Consider the following 19,220-nt stretch of genomic DNA (forward strand, 5'->3'; position numbering starts at 1 on the left):
GGACAGAGGGCTGGATGTCTGCTGGCTCCCAGCCACATCACCACAGCTCCTCCTGGCACAGTCCAAGCCCTTTGCTGCACCTCAATATCTCCTTTCAGCTCCACAGAGCTCCCAGCACCCAGGAGGCCCCCAACGGGGAATCTCCCCCTGGATCAGGACCAGCAGTGTGAAACTTCACCAACTGTTTTGAAAACCAGGGCTTTTTTTTTTTTTTTTTTTTTTTTCTTTTTCTTTTACTTTTTTTTTTCTTCTTCTGGCTGGGGGCAAGGATTTCACACAGCTTCATCAAGGGCAAACCACTTGCCAGCTCCAGAGGAGGACTCCACAGCTCTGGGGCAGTTTTCAGGACCACATCTGATAGAACCACCCCAGGCAGGTGACAGCAGAGTCTCTCCCACCTCCTCTCAGTGTTAGTTTTGTTGACACAACACCATCAAAGGCACCTTCCCTTCAGCTCCCAAGGGGAAACCTGATCCTCCAACTCCAGCAGCTCCCACTCAAAGCATGGAGGGGACCTGGGGGAAGAGCAGAGCCCAGAAAAACAAACTGGGAGAGGTTTTTTTGTACACTTTACTGTGTCAAGGCTACTCGGGAGGTTTTGGGGGCAAACTTCAGGCTGAAGGTCTCTGCTCATTGTCAGGCTAAAGCAGAGAGGATGCAGCCACATCTTGAACCTGTGACCATGGACAAAGAGGATCAGAGCATCTAATGAACAAGTTTTGCTTCTGAGCCTCTTTTTATCCTAAAATCCTGAGAAAAGCTAGCCCCTAGCATCATGGGGAACAGGAAAAGCAGAACCAGGACGCTCCTAAACTCCCCTGATATGGGAGTGGGATACCACAGCCCAGCAGTGGGAAATCTCACTTTGTGATGAGGCTCTTCCCAGCTCTCCTGCCTTCCCAGGGAGCTGTAGGGAAGATGGGAGCAAAGGGAAGGATCAGGAATGGCTGGGGATGGTCCAACAGAAACAACAAGGAGGATGCACAGACCCAGCTGACGTTCCTCTCCCTGCAGAGCCCTGGTTTTTAGGTTGTCACTCCTTTTATTATAAGCAGAGTAAAAGACTCCTAAAAAATAATAAAAAAAAAAGCTTTCCATCTCTGTCCTGCAAGCCCCTGGGAGCACAGGCCTGAGTGCTGGCATTTAAAACAAACTATTTCCCAGTTTAGTGTAGGGCCAAGTGAGGAACCCAACCCAGCACGTACAGGAAAGGAGAAATTCTGCAGGATCCCCCAGCCTGGAACAGCCCAGGCAGGCAGGAGGGAGACTGCCTGGGGACAGCCTCTCAATCCTGCCTATAAATGATCCCCTCCAGCCCCAGGATGTCACAGCCAGGACAGAGAGATGACAGTAAAGGACCTGGGTCAGGGCTGGTGACACAGCAGCCTCTCCCAGGACCTGCCCCAGGAGCTGTCACTGCACAGAGATAGAAGGGATCTCATCAAGTGTTTCCTGCACGGAGACAGGAAAAACCTTCCCTGCCACCAGCACAGGGGATCCAAGAAGGAATCCTGGCTCAGTCATCACCAGGTGTCAGCAGCCCCACACCAAGCCCTTCCCATGGGAACCCTGCAGCTCCCCCATTCCCCACCATGCTGAGTCCTGGGAGTCTCCAGAACTAAAGGAGTTTTGGTTTCTTCCCTGGCTGTTTCACATGGAATGCTTTGGGTTGGAAGGGACCTTAAATCCCATCAGTGCCACCCCTGCCATGCTCAGGGACACCTCCCACCAGCCCAGGGTGCTCCAAGCCCCATCCAACCTTCAACACTGCCAGGGATGGGGCAGCCACAGCTTCTCTGGGAAGCCAGAGGGCTCAGTATCCTCACAGGGAAGAATTTCAGGCACAGGAAAGTTTCTGGGCAGCACCAGGACTCTGACATCAAAGCCATCCTGCCAGGCTCTGAGAGCTGATGAGTTACCAAGGAGGCAGAGACTGAGCCTTGGATCCAGCTGGATCAAGACTCCAGCACCAACCATCTCTAGTCCTCCATCAGCTTCTCCTCTGTGCAGACAGGATTAAAGAAATGCCCAGGTTAATTATGCAAATTGAGGCAAAGAAAGCATCCCCCACAGCTGGAGAGAGAGAGGCTCCTGCCTCCCAGGGACCACCTATCCTGGGAGAACATCACCAGCTTCCCACCTCACACAGGTCCATCCATCCATTATCATTCCCATTCTGCTCCAGTGTGGGAGTGAAGGGGTGGGAAGTAGCTCCAAAGTGCCCAGAAGAGCTCGAGGGTGAAAGAGTTGAGGCATTCCTGTTCACATTCCAAAAATAGAGATCCTGCTGCCTTGCACCCTCCTTTGCAGGGTGCTAAGCCCCACCAGTAAAAAGAGCTGCATAAAGCTGGGAATTAACTCTCTTATTCTGCTCCAACCTAATAAATAGAAAGTCAGTGGCATTGTTTTAGATCTAAGGCAAAAATACTTTGAAACCTCAAAAATTAGTTTTTTTGGAAGCAATTATCTCCCTCCTCCATCTCCAAGACTAAAGCAACACAGGCCAATTATTTCTTTGAAGGTGAAATATTTACTCTGTGATGAAGTCCAGCAGCTCAGCCTGGAGATGAATTACCCAGCTCTGATGTCATCTAATGCCTGCCAGTAAGAAAACCCAAATGAAAACAGGTATGAACAAACAACAACAAAAAGGGGGTGTTCTCCTGGAAAAGCTTTTCAGAGCAGGGAAAGGCAGGAAGCTCCTTCAGCTCACCAGACCCAAGCCCAAATTACTTAGGGTGGCCCTGGCACCACGGTTCCTTTTAGGTAGCCCTACCCAGGTCTCATTAGATATGTCCTTGCTTAATGAGGGTGCAAGCAGAGTGTGATCAAACCTCTCTGAGCAAGAACTGATCTTGTAGAAAAGCTGTTGTTTTATTTTGGAACAAGACCAACCCTCTCTTGAGTCTGTAGTGCCAGGGGTGGGAACTCCAGCTCAACCTCCAGGAGCAATTACCCCGCACACACAGTGAGAGTTCATCAATCAATGTCAGCTCTTCTTTTAAACCCACCCCCAAAAAGAAAAAAAAATAAAAATCCTTCTTGCTTTATTTATGTCTGACTTTCCAGTTTCAAAGCTCTCAGCTTTCACCCCCTCCAGTCACTATTCTTTCCCAGGCAGTGGGTGCCAAACCTCTGGGGTTAAGGGCACAAAAAAAATAATAATACAAAAAAAAAAATAAATGAATAAGAAACCACCAGGGGCAGCAGCGTGGGGTGACTCATCTCCTCTGAAGAGGGAGGAACAAGAGCACTCTGTTCATCCCAAGTTTCAGTTGTGATCCCATCTCCCTGCCCGGGACAGCTCGCCGAAATCTTTCCTCAGGGGATCTTCCCATGGGACCTCCCTCTGACACATATTCCCACAGGACCCATTCTTTTCAAAACTCTTGGTTTGTTTTGTTTTTTGGTTTGGGTTTTGTTTTTTTTTTTTTTTTTTTTGCTAGGGGAGGAGTGAGATTTTCCTTTTTTTTTTCCCCTGACCCAGTGCAGTCCCAGGCAGGAGGTGCAGTGGCTGCAGCGGTGCCGAGTCGTGCCCCACATTCAGTGGGACGGAAGAGCTTGTTGGGGCTGCAAGAATAAATGGCCTGGGTCAGAGCAGAGGTCTGCAGAGCCTGGTATCCTGTTTGTGCTGCCCATGGCCTCTCCTCCACCCCTGACAGGGCTGAGGGAGAACAGGGCTCGGCTGGGGTTTGTTTTCTTTCTCCATGTTAACTCCGGGACTGCTCACACCTCACCTGCAGGCTCCCCGGGTGGATCAGCATATCAGGGCATAGAAAAGAATGGTTTGGATTGGAAGGGATCTTAAAGATCACCCAGCTCCAACCCCCTGCATGGGCAGGGACACCTCCCACCAGCCCAGGGTGCTCCAAGCCCCATCCAACCTTCAGCACTGCCAGGGATGGGGCAGCCACAGCTTCTCTGGGAAACCTGGGCCAGGGGCTCAGCACCCTCACCCCAAACAATTTCTTCCTAAAATCCAACCTCAATCTCCCCTCTCTCTCCCAGTTCCAAGCCATTCCCCCTCATCCCATCCCTCCAGGCCCTTGTCCCAAGTCCCTCCCCAGCTGCTCAGCTGCTGAGTGATCACAGATGCACAGAATCCCAGATTATTTTGGAAAGGAAGGGACATTAATGATGATCCAGTGCCCCCTCTGCCATGGTCAGGGACACCTCCCCCAGCCCAGGGTGCTCCAAGCCCCATCCAACCTTCAGCACTGCCAGGGATGGGGCAGCCACAGCTTCTCTGGGAAACCTGGGCCGGGGGCTCAACACCCTCAAATTAAACAATTTCTTCCCCATCTCCAACCTCAATCTCCCCTCTCCAAGTTTTAACCCATTTCCCTTGTCCTCTCCCTACCCCCCCGTGTCCAAAGCCCTCCCCCAGCTTTCTTGTAGCCCCTGCAGATATTGGAAGGTTGCTCTGAGCTCACCTGGGAGCCTCCTCTTCTCCAGGCTCAACAACCCCAATCCCTCAGCCTGGCTTCCCAGGGAGCTGCTCAGCCCTCTGAGCATTTCAGTGGCTCCTCTGGACACCTTCCAGGAGCTCTGTGTCCTTCTGGTGTTGGGGACTCCAGAACTGGACACAGAGCTCCAGGAGGGGTCTCAGAGGAGCAGAGCAGAGGGGGAGAATCCCCTCTCTCAGCCCCTGCCTGTGCTTCTGCTGATGACCCCAGGACACGGTTGGGTTCTGAGCTCCAAGCACACCCTCAGGGCTCATCTTGAGCTCCTGGTTCACCACCACCCCCAAGTTCTTCTCCTCAGGGCTGTCCCCAGTCCTTTCTCCTCCCACCCTGTATTCTCCATGGGATTCTCCCCCCCTCTGGTGCAGAACCTTGCACTGAACCCCTGCAGTTTGCACACCCCACTTCTCCAGCCTGCCCAGGTCCCTTTAAAATATTAAGGGCTGTGCAGCCTGATCCCCAGTGAGCAGCCAGCCAAGTGGCACATGAACATTTCCAGGTGACACCTGGTCCATCCCCAGGCAACACCAGTAAGCAGAAGCATCAGGAGTTTGGAGGAGTTCATACAACAAGTGTCAGGCAAGAAAATGGAACTTTAAACAAAACCTGGAGACCCACAATGCTTGGAGCAGGTGAGGCAGGGGGAGTCTGCACCCAAGCAGACAAATCAGCAAGGAGCCCATGGTGGATGCTGAGCCCCTTTTCTTCATCCTGCTCTTTGTTACACGTAAAGCTTTGGCTACATGGATGGTTTTACACGGATTCCATCCCCCCTCTTCATCCTTTTCCTTCTGTTCTTCCCTCTCTTGGTTGAAATGCCAAGCTCTTGCTGGAATCTCTAGTTACACACCCCCTAAAGAACTCCCCTCAATTCTCCTGCTTTTTTCCAAGTTATTTTAGTCCACTTCAGAAATATAAGGGAAACAAGCACACTGCCTGTGACATTCAGAGTACAAAACCAGTGTGAGAATTCACTGGTGGCCCTTTCCTGCCCTGCTGGGAGCTGGAGGACAGGAATGTACCTGAGCTTTCCCACGCTCTCCTGGCTGCTGCGGGCAGCCCGCACGTCTCCTCCACTCCCCAAAATACCTGAAGTGGCAGCTACCAAAGGCATGTAAAACCCAACAAACCCCACAAAATCTCAGCTTTGGGACAACAGCTCTTATCAGCACAGGCTGTCAGTTAAGTGTCACTCATGCTGCCCCAAGCAGCTGCTCCAAAGAGGAACAACCCAGCACGGTGCTGCAAAAGAATCAAGGGTACAACCTGCAAAGCAGTCAGCTGAGGATAAAACACAGGAGGAAATCCAGAATCAGACCAGCCAGCCCTAAGGAAGAGGCAATTTTTGATAAAGCAGTGGGGCAGTGGGACATCTGCCACCTCTCACCTGAGGCCAGGGGCCGGATCCACTCCTTGCTGTTGAGGTCGAGCCTCCAGAGGTCGTTGAAAGCCGCGTTACAGCTGCTCTGTGTGCAGCCCCCAAAGACATACATGGACTGGTTGGCATCGTAGTAACATGCACCTGGAAAGAAAACACACACCCAGATCAGCCAATTCTCTGGCCTTTGTGGTTTGGGGTGGAAAACAGGATCATTTCTCTTTGCCCCTCTTGGGTTTCAGGCAGGAGGAAAGCAGGCAGCAGAACCACGGGCATCCCCAGCTGTGTAAACCCCCAGCAAAACCTTCTGGGAGGATTAACCTCTCAAGCAGAGCTGCTCCTGAAAGAGCAAAGCAAGCTGCCTTAGGAGCCTGCAGTTAATTAGATCAGCTACAATTAACGTGCTCAGCATGCTTACCTTCTCTAAGCTCCTTCAGATGGTTTACAAGCTCACCACATTACACTGCGAGTGGCCCGTGCACCTCCACCTGGTCCCTTATTCCCTTTTTCCAAAACTAAAAATATTTCACCTTATCTCAGGTTCAGCCTGATACCCAGTGAGCAGCCAAGCAAGTGGCACATTAACATTTCCAGGTGACATCTGGGTTTCCTTTGATCCAGGCTAGGATCTAGGCCCAGTTTGGGGGGCTGGAGGTCCATGTTTCCAGCTGGAAAGAGCTCCCTGAAAGAGCCCAGCCCTACCTGAGCTGATGAGATTGATCTGAATGAATCACCACACCATAAACCCAGCACATTCTGAGCTCAGCAGGGGACACAGTGATGCCTGGTGGCCTTTGAAGAGGGTCCCATTGTCCAAGCAGGGGGTGTTGTGCAGATCCCCTGTTGAAAAGCCAGCAGCTCCCATGCCCTTGGCTTTTAGTGACAAGACGACTTTGCTGACCCCACAGCAAGAAGGGGGGACCTGGAGAGGTGGGATGTGACCACCCAGCCTCCACACAATGTCCTGACTCCCATCTGGAGTGTCTCCATCTCAACCCACACCTTGCCAAAGTCATTACACACCCTGCACAGCCCTGTGCTAGGGTGGGGATACATAAAACAGAGGTGGGTTGGATCCACCTGGGGTGGGACCAAGGAGGAAATAATGACTAAAAGCATTTTTATAGCTATACCTACTCCTGAAGATTCAAGCCTCTCTCTTCTTCTCATGGTAAGACCCCCTGGAGGCTGCAATGTCACCTCCACCCAGGGAGGCACCAGCTGGGTGCCCTGGGGATGTGCAATCCAAGCAACTCTGCCAGATTCTTCTACTCAACCTTTCCTGAAAAGGTTCAGGATCCTCAGAAATCTAATTGTGACAGGACAGGAGCCTCTTCCCTCCTCCTCCCCATGCCAGGCAGAGCTTTCACACTGCAGCTCAGTGATTACTTTGGAGGGGAGGTGGCAGCATTCTTCTCCTCTATTTGGCTTTCAAACCCAAGCCAGGCAGGCACCGTGGCAGCCTCCTGGCATGTGCTGTAATCCTAGGCTAAAATAATTGAAACTCTGCTCTCCTGCTTCTCCTTAGCCAGCCCTCTGAAGCTTCTGAAGACATTGGTTTGGGGAAAGAAAATTAGGGGATGTGGGGAGAAATGAGGGGTAGCAAAAAGCACAAGTGAAAAGTCCAGTTTATAGCAGCTTGCAAAGGTAAATCAGGGAGGAGAGTGAGAGTCCCTGGTGCCTTTTGCTCTTGTTTTGGGTGGCAAAAGAGCAGCTAGAGGCCACTGGAAGGATTTCTAGGAGGGTTTTCCTTTTTAAAACTGAAGTCCCAGTAAAAATTCAATGTGTCCCAGAGTTCCAGCACTACAGAGCTGGTGTATCTTTGTAACTGGAAATGAAGAGGATAAATATTTCTGCTACCCAAATAGAACATGAAGCCAGCTTGTCTGGAACGTGTTCCTGTTTCCCCTCTGTGATGCAGCTGAAACTTTCACCTGGAGTGTGAGATAACTGAAATAAATACCAACTGGGAAGGGAAAACTGAACACAACCACGTGAGAATCAAAAGACACCAACTTGTTAACTCTGAGTACATCAAATAAAACCCATCCGAGTCCAAGGGTCAGATTTTCCCCATTAGAAAAGGGAAAAGAGGCAGCTTGGCTCCTGAAACACCACTGCATGGCTGGAGAGAGCACGCAGCAGCTGAGAGCCCTGGGTGCTGGGGCAGGACCCTGCCCTGCCAGTGCCACCAGTGCTGGAGGTGGAGCTGGTGGCACCTCTGCCTCCCAGGTGGGGTTGGAGGGAACCCCTCCTCTCCAGGTGGGATTGGGGTTGGAGGGAACCCCTCCTCTCCAGGTGGGATTGGGGTTGGAGGGAACCCCTCCTCTCCAGGTGGGGTTGGAGGGAACCTCTCCTCTCCAGGTGGGATTGGGGTTGGAGGGAACCCCTCCTCTCCAGCAGTACCCAGGAGGTGGGTCTGCAAGCACCCATCCACCCCTGCTGGCACCCACCCCCAAGCTGCAGCACGATGCAAAGGTGCCCTCTGAAAAGCCCAGCTCTCTCTCCACATCTTCAGGAGGAGAGAAAAACCCCAAACAATCCCATATCTACCTCCTGATTGTCTAAAATATTGTTTCACAGCTCCCTGCAGTGCAGGGTCTGAATGCAGCCAGAAGGTCACAGGGATCATCGAATGGTTGGGGTTGGAAGGGACCTCCAAAGGTCACCCAGTCCAACCCCAGGGACACCCTCACCCAGATCAGGGTGCTCAGAGCCTCCTCAAGCCTCACCTTGAACATCTCCAGGGATGAGGCCTCAACCCCCTCCCTGGGCACCCTGTGCATTGTTCCACTGCCCTTCTGGGCAAGAAGGCAGTGATGGAGTGAGCAGAGCTGGGTGATGGGAAGTGCAGAAAACAGCCCACCCTGTCAAACAAACAACATTCCAGCTTCCACCTCTCCCTTGCCTTTCAGGGTAAAGCCACAAAACTGCTTTAATTAGTCACTGCCTTGGTGCCATCTCCCCAGACTGCAGGGACAACAAAAAAAAACAAATAAATGAGTATTTCAGATTAGTCAGCCTGCCATCAAAGGATCAATATTCCTGGCACGAGGGTCTGCATTCCTCTGCTGCTTTTCCCTTCCTGCATTCCTCAGCCTTCTGACATCACCTCCCCACTGGGGGCAGTTATTTAACCTCCTGAGTCACCCTCCTGCTATGATGTCTGCAGGGTCACACGTTAGGGCTAGGCAAGAATGAGGTGACTACTGCCAACAGCAGGCTTCTATTTCTTCCTCTAAATTTGTATCTTAAAAAAAAAACCAACCCAAAACAAGCCCAATCAGTATCACCTGATGTTCTGCAGCTCCAAACCCTTCAGCAACCCCCCAGCTCATCCATGGTTTATCAGTTGCTGGAGGATCAAAGCCCTTGCCCAAGGCTCCCTCCCCACGAGGTGACAGCAGCTCCCATTAATTATTCCTTATCAAACAGTTTTTCTCTCACTCCCTTCAGAACTGGTAGAAGAACACTGTGACCTCCAACGATTTGAAAATTCTCTGGCTTGTCCCTTCATGCTCCCTGTGAGCATTTCTGGGCTGTTTCTAATAAACCTGGAAGACAGACAGCCCATACCACTTCTGTGATGCCAGCTACTGTTGTCTGTTGACTTCAACAGACTCATGCCTGGGAGATGACATCTCCCCACCAAACCTGGCAAATCACTCACCCCTAAAAAAAAGGGGGTTGTGAACCCTCCCCCTTTGCCTTGGCTCACTGCATCTTAGGATTGTTAGGTCATAGGTTTTGGAGATTTGCTCTGAATTCCTGCAATTAATCATTTGCAGCTGCAGATTCATATTGGGATCCACCCACAAAGGTAAAAGGCTTTGTTGTAGGGAAAGCAGATCCCACAGATCCAGAGAACTGCTTAAAAAAAAAAAAAAAATCAGTTTAAGTCAGCAAACAAGTTAATCCAGATCAGCTTTCTGTGCATCAAGTACATTAATAATGCTTCTGTAGCAACCAAGGGCTGACCAGAGCCAGGACACTGTCAAACAGAGAGACAGGTTACATGCTCTGAGGAAAGTGGGTTTATTTAAAAAAAAAAAAAAAAAAGCATTTTGCAGGGAGTCTAACAGTGGCATGCTCAGAGGGGGGCCCTGGGGGGCACCAGGATAAATTCAAAGCACACAGTGGGCTCTGGTGCAATATTTGGGCCTTTTTCAGGTAGTTTCTAGCTAGCCTTAAATCTCACCAGTTGCAAAAATCGAGACAAAAAGATATGTAAATCTGCAAGTCATTGACTAACACTTTACTACCACTTTACTAACAGGGCAGCTTAAAACTAGACTTTAAAGAGTGGTGCCTTTTTGACCCCTGGGGAGGACAAGGAAGCCTTTAAAGAGCCCAATGACTTCAGCAGAGCCTCCTGCAGTGTCTCCTGGCCTTGCCTTGGCAGCAGAGGCTGTGCCTGGGCTGCTTCATAAATTATTCCTGGGGAATATGAACATTTTATGCTTGCTTGCTCCTGGAATCATACAGCTCACCCCGTGTTTATTTACCTTTAGAAAAACAAGCTCTGCTCCCTGGAAGCCTCCCACAGGGCTCAGGCACAAAGCCACAAGGAGGGAATTTTTTTTGTCCCGTTTGTCACCTGGCACAGAGCAGGCTGAGGCAGCTCCATGCTCCTGCAGCCCAACCAACCAACCAAGCAGCTGTCTTTTGAGATTCTTTCCCTCGAGGGGAATAAGTTTGCAGTTCTCTTACCAGAAACTTGGAAGCAGGGCAAAGAAATTCACCCAGACATTAAGCAGCATTGCTGACCCAACTGCTTGCTTGGGTCAGGAAATGCCTGTGCCTCAGTGCTTCTCATGGCAGCTCTGAGCTTGGTTTTGTGCTTGGCCTCCAAATGATGGCTGGAGGAGGTTGCCCAGGTTGCCAAGAAGGCAAATGGCATCCTGGCTTGTATCAGGAGCAGTGTGACCAGCAGGGCCAGGGAGGCTGCACCTCTGGTGGCCTCTTCTCCCCAGTGAGAGGACAAGAGGTAATGGGTTCACGTTGCACCAGGGGAGGTTCAGATTGCATGTTAGGAAAAATTTCTTCACTGTAAGAGTGGGGAAGCATTGGAACAGGTTGTCCAGGGAGGTGGTGGAGTCACCATCCCTGGGGGTGATCAAACAATGTGCAGATGTGGGGCTTTGGGAGGTGATTTGGTGGTTAATGTGGTGCAGGACTGATGGTTGGATCCTGAAGGTCCTTTCCAACCATGAGGAGTCCATGATGTTACTCCCAGAGGCAGAAACTTATCTGCAGCTGCAGCCCACATCCCAGGGGCTCTGGGGATGAGTGAGGGGTGACAGTGAGGGGTGACAGTGAGGGGTGACAGTGAGGGGTGACAGTGAGGGGTGACAGTGAGGGGTGACAGTGAGGGGTGACAGTGAGGGGTGACAGTGAGGAGCAGGAAACCAAGCTCAGCCCCCAAGGGGAAGCATTTAAAATCTGCCAGACCAGGAAGCAAAAAATCCCTCCCTAGCTCCACTGAGCTTTCCCAGGAGCAAGCAGCCAAACCCCAGCACAAGCAGCTTCTGGCTCTGTCATTCCTGTGCAAAGTGGTGTGGTGGCAGAGCTGGGTGTCCCTGGGACACAGCCACAGCCAGAGGTGGCCGTGCCACTGCCAGACCCCAAACACCACGGGGCAAAACCTTCAGCTGCAGCTTCCCCACCCCAAACCAGGAGGAGCAGAGCTTTTTTTTGCAGCTTCCCAGGGCAAATCCAAGCTTTCCCCAGCAGCTACTTACTGTGGGAGAAGCGTTGGGTGATGGGGGTGCCTGGGTAGGGGTAAGTGCGACTCTCCCACTGAATGTTTCCTTCTTGCACTGCTTTGATAAAGCCATGATAACACTGATGGGCCACACCTAGGGGAAAAAAAAACAGGCATCAGCAACATTTGGGGCATGTTAGGAACAAAACTCCCTGCACGGTTGCACAAGCAGCATGGCAGCAGCTAGAAAGAACCCTTCCACTTAGATTATTGATAGGCTGGGGGGAACCCGGGGGGTTAGAGAGAATAAAGAGCAGGGATGAGGTAAAGGGGGGAAATCTGCAGGGTTCTCTGAGCTGGTTCACCACATTTCCCATATTGGCAGCTTGAGCTTGGTAAAGCAAAGCCTCTGTGCAAGGTAAGCACACGTGGTGCTTGGCACTGCTGCCTTTCAGCCTCCTGTCCCCTAACACATTCCCAAGGGGGAGCTGCCCACCCCTTCATGGACCTTTGAGGACAAATAAGGTGCAATAATGCACTTTTAAGGGCATGCACTCAGCTGCTGCACAGGAATCTAAAATAAAGGCAAGGGGGGACATGGGTGATAAAGTCAGCATGTGTCTGGTGAAAATATCCCTCCCTAGCCATGTGAGAGGATCTGGCTGACAACAGCTCCTGCCCCAGAGCTGCAATGAATTCTGTGTACAGGGTACATGTGGCAGTGCTGAGGGGGGCAGAGGCTGCTCCCCAGGGACAGAAAAGGCTCTTCTGGAGATTTATTCCTCCAGCAGCTCAGCAGATGCCTGGTGGCACCCACAGCCCTTGCACTGAAGATGCCACAACCTGTCAAGGGTTGGGTTTTTTTTCCCCAGCCCCCAAGAATTTGCTTACTGAAAGCCCCGTGCCAGGAACATCCCCACTCCAGGATATAAAGCAGGAAGTTTTTTTTTTAAAAACTAGAAAAAATGAAGCCCGGGGTCCTCAAGCAGCTGTCCCCAAGAGTCACACAGGAAATGCAGCCCCAGCTATAGGATTTCAGAGCAGATGTATCCTGACATACAGGAAAAAATTAACCAGAAGAAAACAAATCAAGCTTTTACCTCGAGTGACCTCTCTGCTCCATGGTGTGCAGGTTAGCAATTAGACTCCCTTCTTTTTTTTTTTTTTTTTTTTTTTTTTTTGCTATAATTGCCATAAAAATGGCATGGCTGCCCAGCACTGCTCATCCCCTGGGACCTGGACAACTGACCCCAAGGCCAGGCTGTGCCTCGGGCTGCTCATCCCTCTGCTCCAGGGATGTTTCCCACAGTCCCTTTTGGGGTGAATCACTTGGTGTTTGGGCACTGCAGCTGCATCCTCTGCATCCCCTAGAGCTGCTCCAGGAACAAGCAGGCGTGAGAAAATGCACCCAAGCAGTGACTCAAGTGCCAAGGACACCTGAAGAGCCTTGCACCAGGGCTGTGGGTTGCTGCTGGCCCAAAATTATGCTAAAAGAGTCATTTTGTGCAATGCTTGCTGATGCAGTAGCTTTGTGGGGTTTTTAACCTCCAGCCTGCTCAACTCCAGGCAAGGCAGAAAGCACCTGGAATCCCAGCAAAGCTTTCAGGTGTGTGGAGAAATCCACAACTCAGTCCTCACCCCACATGTCTGCTGAAGGCACTGCTCACCTGAGGCCTGTTCCACTTTGTCCAGAAAGAACAAGTCACCCTCCTGCCTCATTTCCTGCAGCTTTACCAGATTGTGGTCTCCTCTTTAGACTGCTTGGTTTCTAATGAACCTCTCCATCCAAACTCACATCCCCCAACAGAAATGTAACAGAAAGCATCCAATGACTTAAAAAAACCCCAGCCAAGCAGATGGCTTTGCTTGTATCCCTGTCCAAACTTCACCTGCTTGTCATATCACATGGATCTGGCATTAAAATAACCCCATGAGGCTTTGGAATTAATGCCACATGGAGGTGAGGAGCAGTATCTGTGTCTCAGGGCTACTCTTTCAGGAAGCCTGAATATGTAGATCTGGATTAATGTAAATTTTATAAACCACTTATCTGCAGCAGAGCTGTAAGAACCAGACACTGCTTTGTTTCCAGCTGAAAGCATAAAGCTCTGGGAACCTTAATTACTTAGAGAGATGTATACAAAGCAGAACCTCTGGGAATCATCTAGAGCAGGGCAGGGTCACCTGGAGCAGGTGGCACAGGATGGCATTCCAGGTTTGGAATGTCTCCAGGGATGGAGGCTCCACCACTGCTCTGGGCAGCCTGGCCCAGTGCTCCCCTTCCTGTTTAGATGGGACCTCCTATGTTCAAGTTGGTGCCTGTTATCTCTGTCCTGTCCCTGGCTCCAGCCTCCTGACACCCACTTGGAGGATTTAGAAGCATTGAGAAGATCCTCCCTCAGTTTTCTCTTCTCCAGACTAAGGAGACCCAAATCTCTCAATCTTTCCTCCTAGGAGAGGTGTCCTAATCCCTTCACCACCTCTGTAGCCCTTTGCTGGACCCTCTCCAGCAGTCCCCTGTCCTCCCTGTGTGTCAAGAGAGGCTGAGGGGCCCCATCCTGCCCCAGGACTAGCAGTGCCTTCAGCAAAGCAAGGGGCCTGAGGGCTGTAGATGTTTTTGCAGCATTTTGCAGAAATTGAACTTTTGAGTTAAAGGGGTGGAAAGGAGAGGTGAGGCTGAAGCAAAGCAAAGCAAAGAGCAGCTGGGATATGAACCTCTGCTCCAGCAATTAAAAAACCAACCTGTCCCTACAGCTCTTTGTACCTTTGATCAGTCGATACCACTGTTTGCAGACAAGGGCAGCAGTTTTGTGCTCCTGGTAGGGTGAAAGGAAGGAGAGGATATATTCCAAAACCTCTTCAGGGAGCTCCAGCATTGATCTGTTATGCCTGGTCTCCTCAACCTCCTCCAGCTCAGCATGGGGCTCATCATCTTGCTCCATCGTCCCTTCCACCACAGCATCTTCTGGATCCACAGCCATGAAACCATCATCTTCACTGTCAGAGGAGCTGGCCATGGCATCCCACTTCAGAGCTGTGTGGGGAGGGGGGGAAAAGGAAGGTCAGAGCACCAGGAATGTGTCTACAAACCAAAGGTTACACCAGAGGTCATCAGACTCTGCCCCTGCCAACTCCAAGGCAAGGCTGTGGTTTCTGCACAGCTCTGAGCTGGGCTGCAGGGGCTTTGGGAATGTTCTCCCAGGTGACTTCTTCATCTCTCCCCACTCCCAGCCCAACCAGCACCTCCAGACTGCACCAGAGAGCAAAAATTACCCCCCCCTGAAGGAACTGCAGCCTTCCAACAGCCTTGGTCCCCTGGGGGACAGGGATCCCCTCTGACTCCAAGGTGAGACAGGAGGGAAGTGACAGCTTTGCAGCTTCTCCTCCCCTGGGAAACCAGTTCAGCCAGCAAGCCTGCTTCACCCCAGCACCACGGGGGGAACCTGCCCCATCCTCCCTGTACATCCCCTCTTGTTTTCTCTTGTTTTTTATTTATTAACCACTTGCCCACAGTTGCTTACTGACAGCAAACAAGGAAAGAAAAACCCCCCAAAGGATTTACTGCTGACGAAAGGCTGGAATATCAAATATTGCATCCCCAGCTAGTCAGAACATCTTAAGGATAAGGTAACACGGTGCTGACAGAAATACACCGGGAAATAAATCCCTCTCAACGAGTGGCTGGGTCCAACCCAGCCCAGCTGGCATGGGCCCCACACCAAACCCAAACCCAAACCCAGCCCCACAACAAACCCCTGGCCCCACAACAAACCCCTGGCCCCACAACAAACCCCTGGCCCCTGTTTCCTAGGGAGCAGCCTCCCTGTTCTGGAGGGAGCAGCAACATCTTTGCCTTCCAGTGCTGTGGGGTAAAGAGCAAGGGATGGATTGCTCCATGGCCAGGACTGCTCCATGGCCAGGACTGCTCCATGGCCAGAGCTCACACCAAACCTGCAGCTCCTGAGGATCTCACTTTCTTTTCTACAAGCTGCAATCATGAATTCCCTTTTTATCCTTCCCCAGCACAGCAGGGTGAAATGAAGGGCCTGTAACAGGGCACACTCCCAGCTCCTTCATAGAGTCAGTTTCATGGTTTGGGTTAGAAGAGACCTTAAAGCCCCCCCAGTGCCCCCCCTGCCATGGTCAGGGACACCTCCCCCAGCCCAGGGTGCTCCAAGCCCCATCCAACCTTCAGCACTGCCAGGGATGGGGCAGCCACAGCTTCTCTGGGAAACCTGGGCCAGGGGCTCAGCACCCTCACCCCAAACAATTTCTGCCCCATCTCCAACCTCAATCTCCCCTCTGCCAGGTTAAAGCCATCTCTCATCAGGAGTTTCTCCCCACACCAGGAGGCAGAGCTTCCCCTGCCATCCCCAGGTCCCAGACTGACTGAGATGATGGGATCCAGACCAACACAGTCCCTGGGACACAATCTCACCTGCAGCCAGCCCAGGGAGTCAAGTCACTCCTCTGGAGGGAAGACAAGACACAGCCCAACATACTGAAATTCAAGCAGTCTGGCTCACATTGACCACAAGCTACAGTCTTACTTTCCCAGAACTCTAAGAGTCACAGAAAATCCAGCTGGAAGGCACTCAAGTCACCAAGAACAACCAAAGCTGTTAGAAGCTCCCAGCAATGCAAACTCCTGTCTTTCCCAACCAACCTCAGGGTTTTCCCTTCCTGGCAGAGATGGAGCTGAAGAGACCTGGGAATAGCAGGGAGCAGAGACGTGGAGCAGACAAGCTTGTCATGACAACTAATTGATGCTCAGATAAATGACATTTGACAGCATTACTCTCCACTTTTGTCAGGCTCCCTGATGAAGCAGCTTTTGAAAATCCAGGGGGCTGTCAATCTCTGGTGGAAACCACGTCAGAAGGAACCTTGGAGTTCTCCTCCTAGCAGATGCTCAGCACGTTTCCCTTCTACCAGGCAGTGTTGTGACAGGGAAAGCCTGAAAAACCCCAAACACTTTGAGACAGAGCTGTGGCTGCCAGCAAACCACGTGGCAGATAACACAGAAATTCCCACAGATTTAAGGAATGGGAAAACTAAAGGGGAAAAAAAAAAAAAAAAAAAGAGCAGAGCTGCACTAAAGAAAAATAAAATAAATAAAAACCCAGAGGGTTGGGTCTTTTCCTATTGTTGTGAAGGGTTTGTGCTGATTTCCATCTCGACACAGCATGGCTGGGAGCCAAAGGGATGGGGATGCAGTGGGAGGTGGGAGGAATGAGGGTTGGTCCCTGTCTCAAGGCTTGGGAAAGCAGAGAGCAGCACCCAGGTGGAGCAGGAGGCGTTTCACACCCTAAAAAACGGGCTAGAAAACCAAACAGAAGAGCATTTGCATCCAGATCAGGTACAATGGGACACCTGTGGGTGACAACGCTGAGCATAAGCCTGGGCTCAACAGGTTCACACATGACATCTGCTCTGTTATGAAGGTTTCAAAGCAAAGATTATGTGTTTCCCAACAGCTTTTATTTACCCTTTAAATAACACCCAAAACCTGCTGGAGGAAGGCAGCTGAGAAGTGCAGAGATGCACACCCAGCAAGCAGGGTTTGGCTTCTTCCCTCCCCCCCCCCCCCCCCCAATTATTAAATCCCAATTTTGATCCTCTGGAAGAGGCTTGGGAACAGCACAGCTCAGCAAGCTAAACACAGGGACAAAACAGCTCTAAGGCCAACTTTTAAAAGGCAGGAGGAGCAGGGGAACCCCTCAGGGCTTCAAATATCACATGGATGGAGGAGCTGCACTGAGCAGTGCCTGGGCTTACCAGACCACTTGACAGCATTCTAAATATTCAAACACCTTCATTTTGCTAGATCCTCATTTTCTAAACATCTGAGGGGAAGAAATAACCAGCCTCCAAGTTTTCACACCCAGCCTCCAAGCTTCCACCCCCATGCTGTGCTATTTTTCCTCCAAGGATAGCAATAAACTCAGCTCCCAGCAGGCAAGTGGCTGTCACTCCAACCCTCCAAGCCTGCCCTGGATGCAGGTGTTGCTGGGAATAACCCCCCCCTGGACCGCAGAGAGGGAAAAACGCTTTGCTGAAAAGGGAAAAGCCTAAGGAGTAGGGTAACAGGGAGCTAAAAGAATCCCAGTCAGCTCCTAGTAGTCAGCTTCCAGCTTCCAAGCCTGCCTTGCCCTGGATGCAGGTGTTGCTGGGAATAACCCCCCCTGGACTGCAGAGAGGGAAAAACTCTTTGCTGAAAAGGGAAAAGCTTAAGGAACAGGGTAACAGGGAGCTAAATGCATCCCAGCCTGCTGGGAGTAGCAGTTATCCAGCAGATCCAGAGGGGAAGGTCCCATGGCAGTGTTGTGACTTGTCACTTGAGGAGCAGAGCAGCGTTTCTGTCCCGGCTGCATTTCAGGGGGATGCAGAAGGTGCTTTCTCACTCATCTTGGCTCTCCAGGTGCTCTCTGCTTGCTCTGAGCTGGGCTTCAGTTTGCACATGGGCTAAAATTCATCTCTGTGCACTCAGAGAGCTGCAATAAAGGGATTCAGGCAGCTGTGTCTCATCCAAAAATATGTGCAATTCCATTAACTCGCCGGGACGGAGCCAGGAGTCTCGTTCTGCTTGGACCCATTGCTGGGAAGACCAACCCGAGCCCCTCGAAGCATCACATTGTATTTTGCACCCTACAGCTCCCTAGTCCTGAAGAATTGCCTTCATATTCTGGCATTAGGAAAGTTTTACAGCGTTCAGAAATGAGCCTAAAGCCCTACAGAGGAGAAACAGCAGCTGCTTAAAATAACACGCCGAGAAACGCTAGAAGGGCAATGGAAGCAGAGCTCTGCCAGTGCTGATCAAATCTGCCTGGTCCTCCCTGAAAGCTGTGCCTCTGCCAGCTGGCAAAACACTTCATAAATCCCTCCTTTCAGAGCATTTCAATTTTCCCTCTCTCTCCTCCTGATACAATTTAAGAACCTGCTATTTATTCTGCTAAAGCAATTACTATCCGCTGCAGTGGAACAAACAGGTGGGGAATATTAAATGCCAGCAAAAAAAACCCCAAAAAAACCAAACCCTGGGTTTAAGCTCTTCTCAAAGCTCAGTAGTGTCCTGAGAACCCCCTTGTGATCCATCCCCTACCTGCAGGCATCTCTCCTGGTCCCATGGACCCCAATTCACAGGCGTGGGTGGCATCAGTGGTTCCCATCCTGAGCTACCTCCTCTTCTCCACAACTCTCAGCTGGTTTAAGGAGTGCTTGAACCCACAGGGTTTTTGACCTGGCTTTTTTTTTTTTTTTTTTTTTAAAAAAAAGTCAACAGATTTTAAGGGATAAAAAAAAGCCTCCAAGGGAAAGTTCTTGAATGAAAATAAGAGGCTGTGCAATAGTACTGAGTCAGAGCACATTAGTCATGAGGGAATGCTCATTTTCACATGCCACAGAAAAATTCTCTCTCCCAACAGGATTGTAGAAGCAATGTTCTCACCCAGGGAAAAAAAATTACAAAGGTGTGTGAAAGGACCCAGCCCTGGCTGGCTGAGTGCTGGGCTGGAAGGAGAAAGGGACTCTGCAGAACCCAATGGTTAATTGCACTTGGCAATCAGGAGCTAAGGCGTTAATTTAGGGGTGGAAGACAGCAACTGGCTCTAACCCAGTCCAGACTCTTCCTTATACCCTGCAACTGCTTATTCTGCTTGTCAACAGCCCCACCACC

General features: G+C 51.0%; 1 protein-coding gene across 1 annotated transcript in view; it reads right to left on the reverse strand.

Annotated features, from left to right (window-relative positions):
* Window positions 1-18,756, reverse strand: part of FBXO42 (F-box protein 42) — a 38,648-nt gene extending 19,892 nt beyond the window's left edge. Inside the window, 4 exon segments of the mRNA XM_071767297.1 lie at window positions 5,851-5,985; window positions 11,583-11,699; window positions 14,310-14,579; window positions 18,648-18,756. Coding sequence (XP_071623398.1) covers window positions 5,851-5,985; window positions 11,583-11,699; window positions 14,310-14,579; window positions 18,648-18,714 — 589 coding nt within the window. The 5' untranslated portion in view covers window positions 18,715-18,756.
* Window positions 18,757-19,220: the final 464 nt, after the last annotated feature.

This window comes from Heliangelus exortis, chromosome 23, assembly GCF_036169615.1.
Source record: "Heliangelus exortis chromosome 23, bHelExo1.hap1, whole genome shotgun sequence".
NCBI classification, from domain to species: Eukaryota; Metazoa; Chordata; class Aves; order Apodiformes; family Trochilidae; genus Heliangelus; species Heliangelus exortis.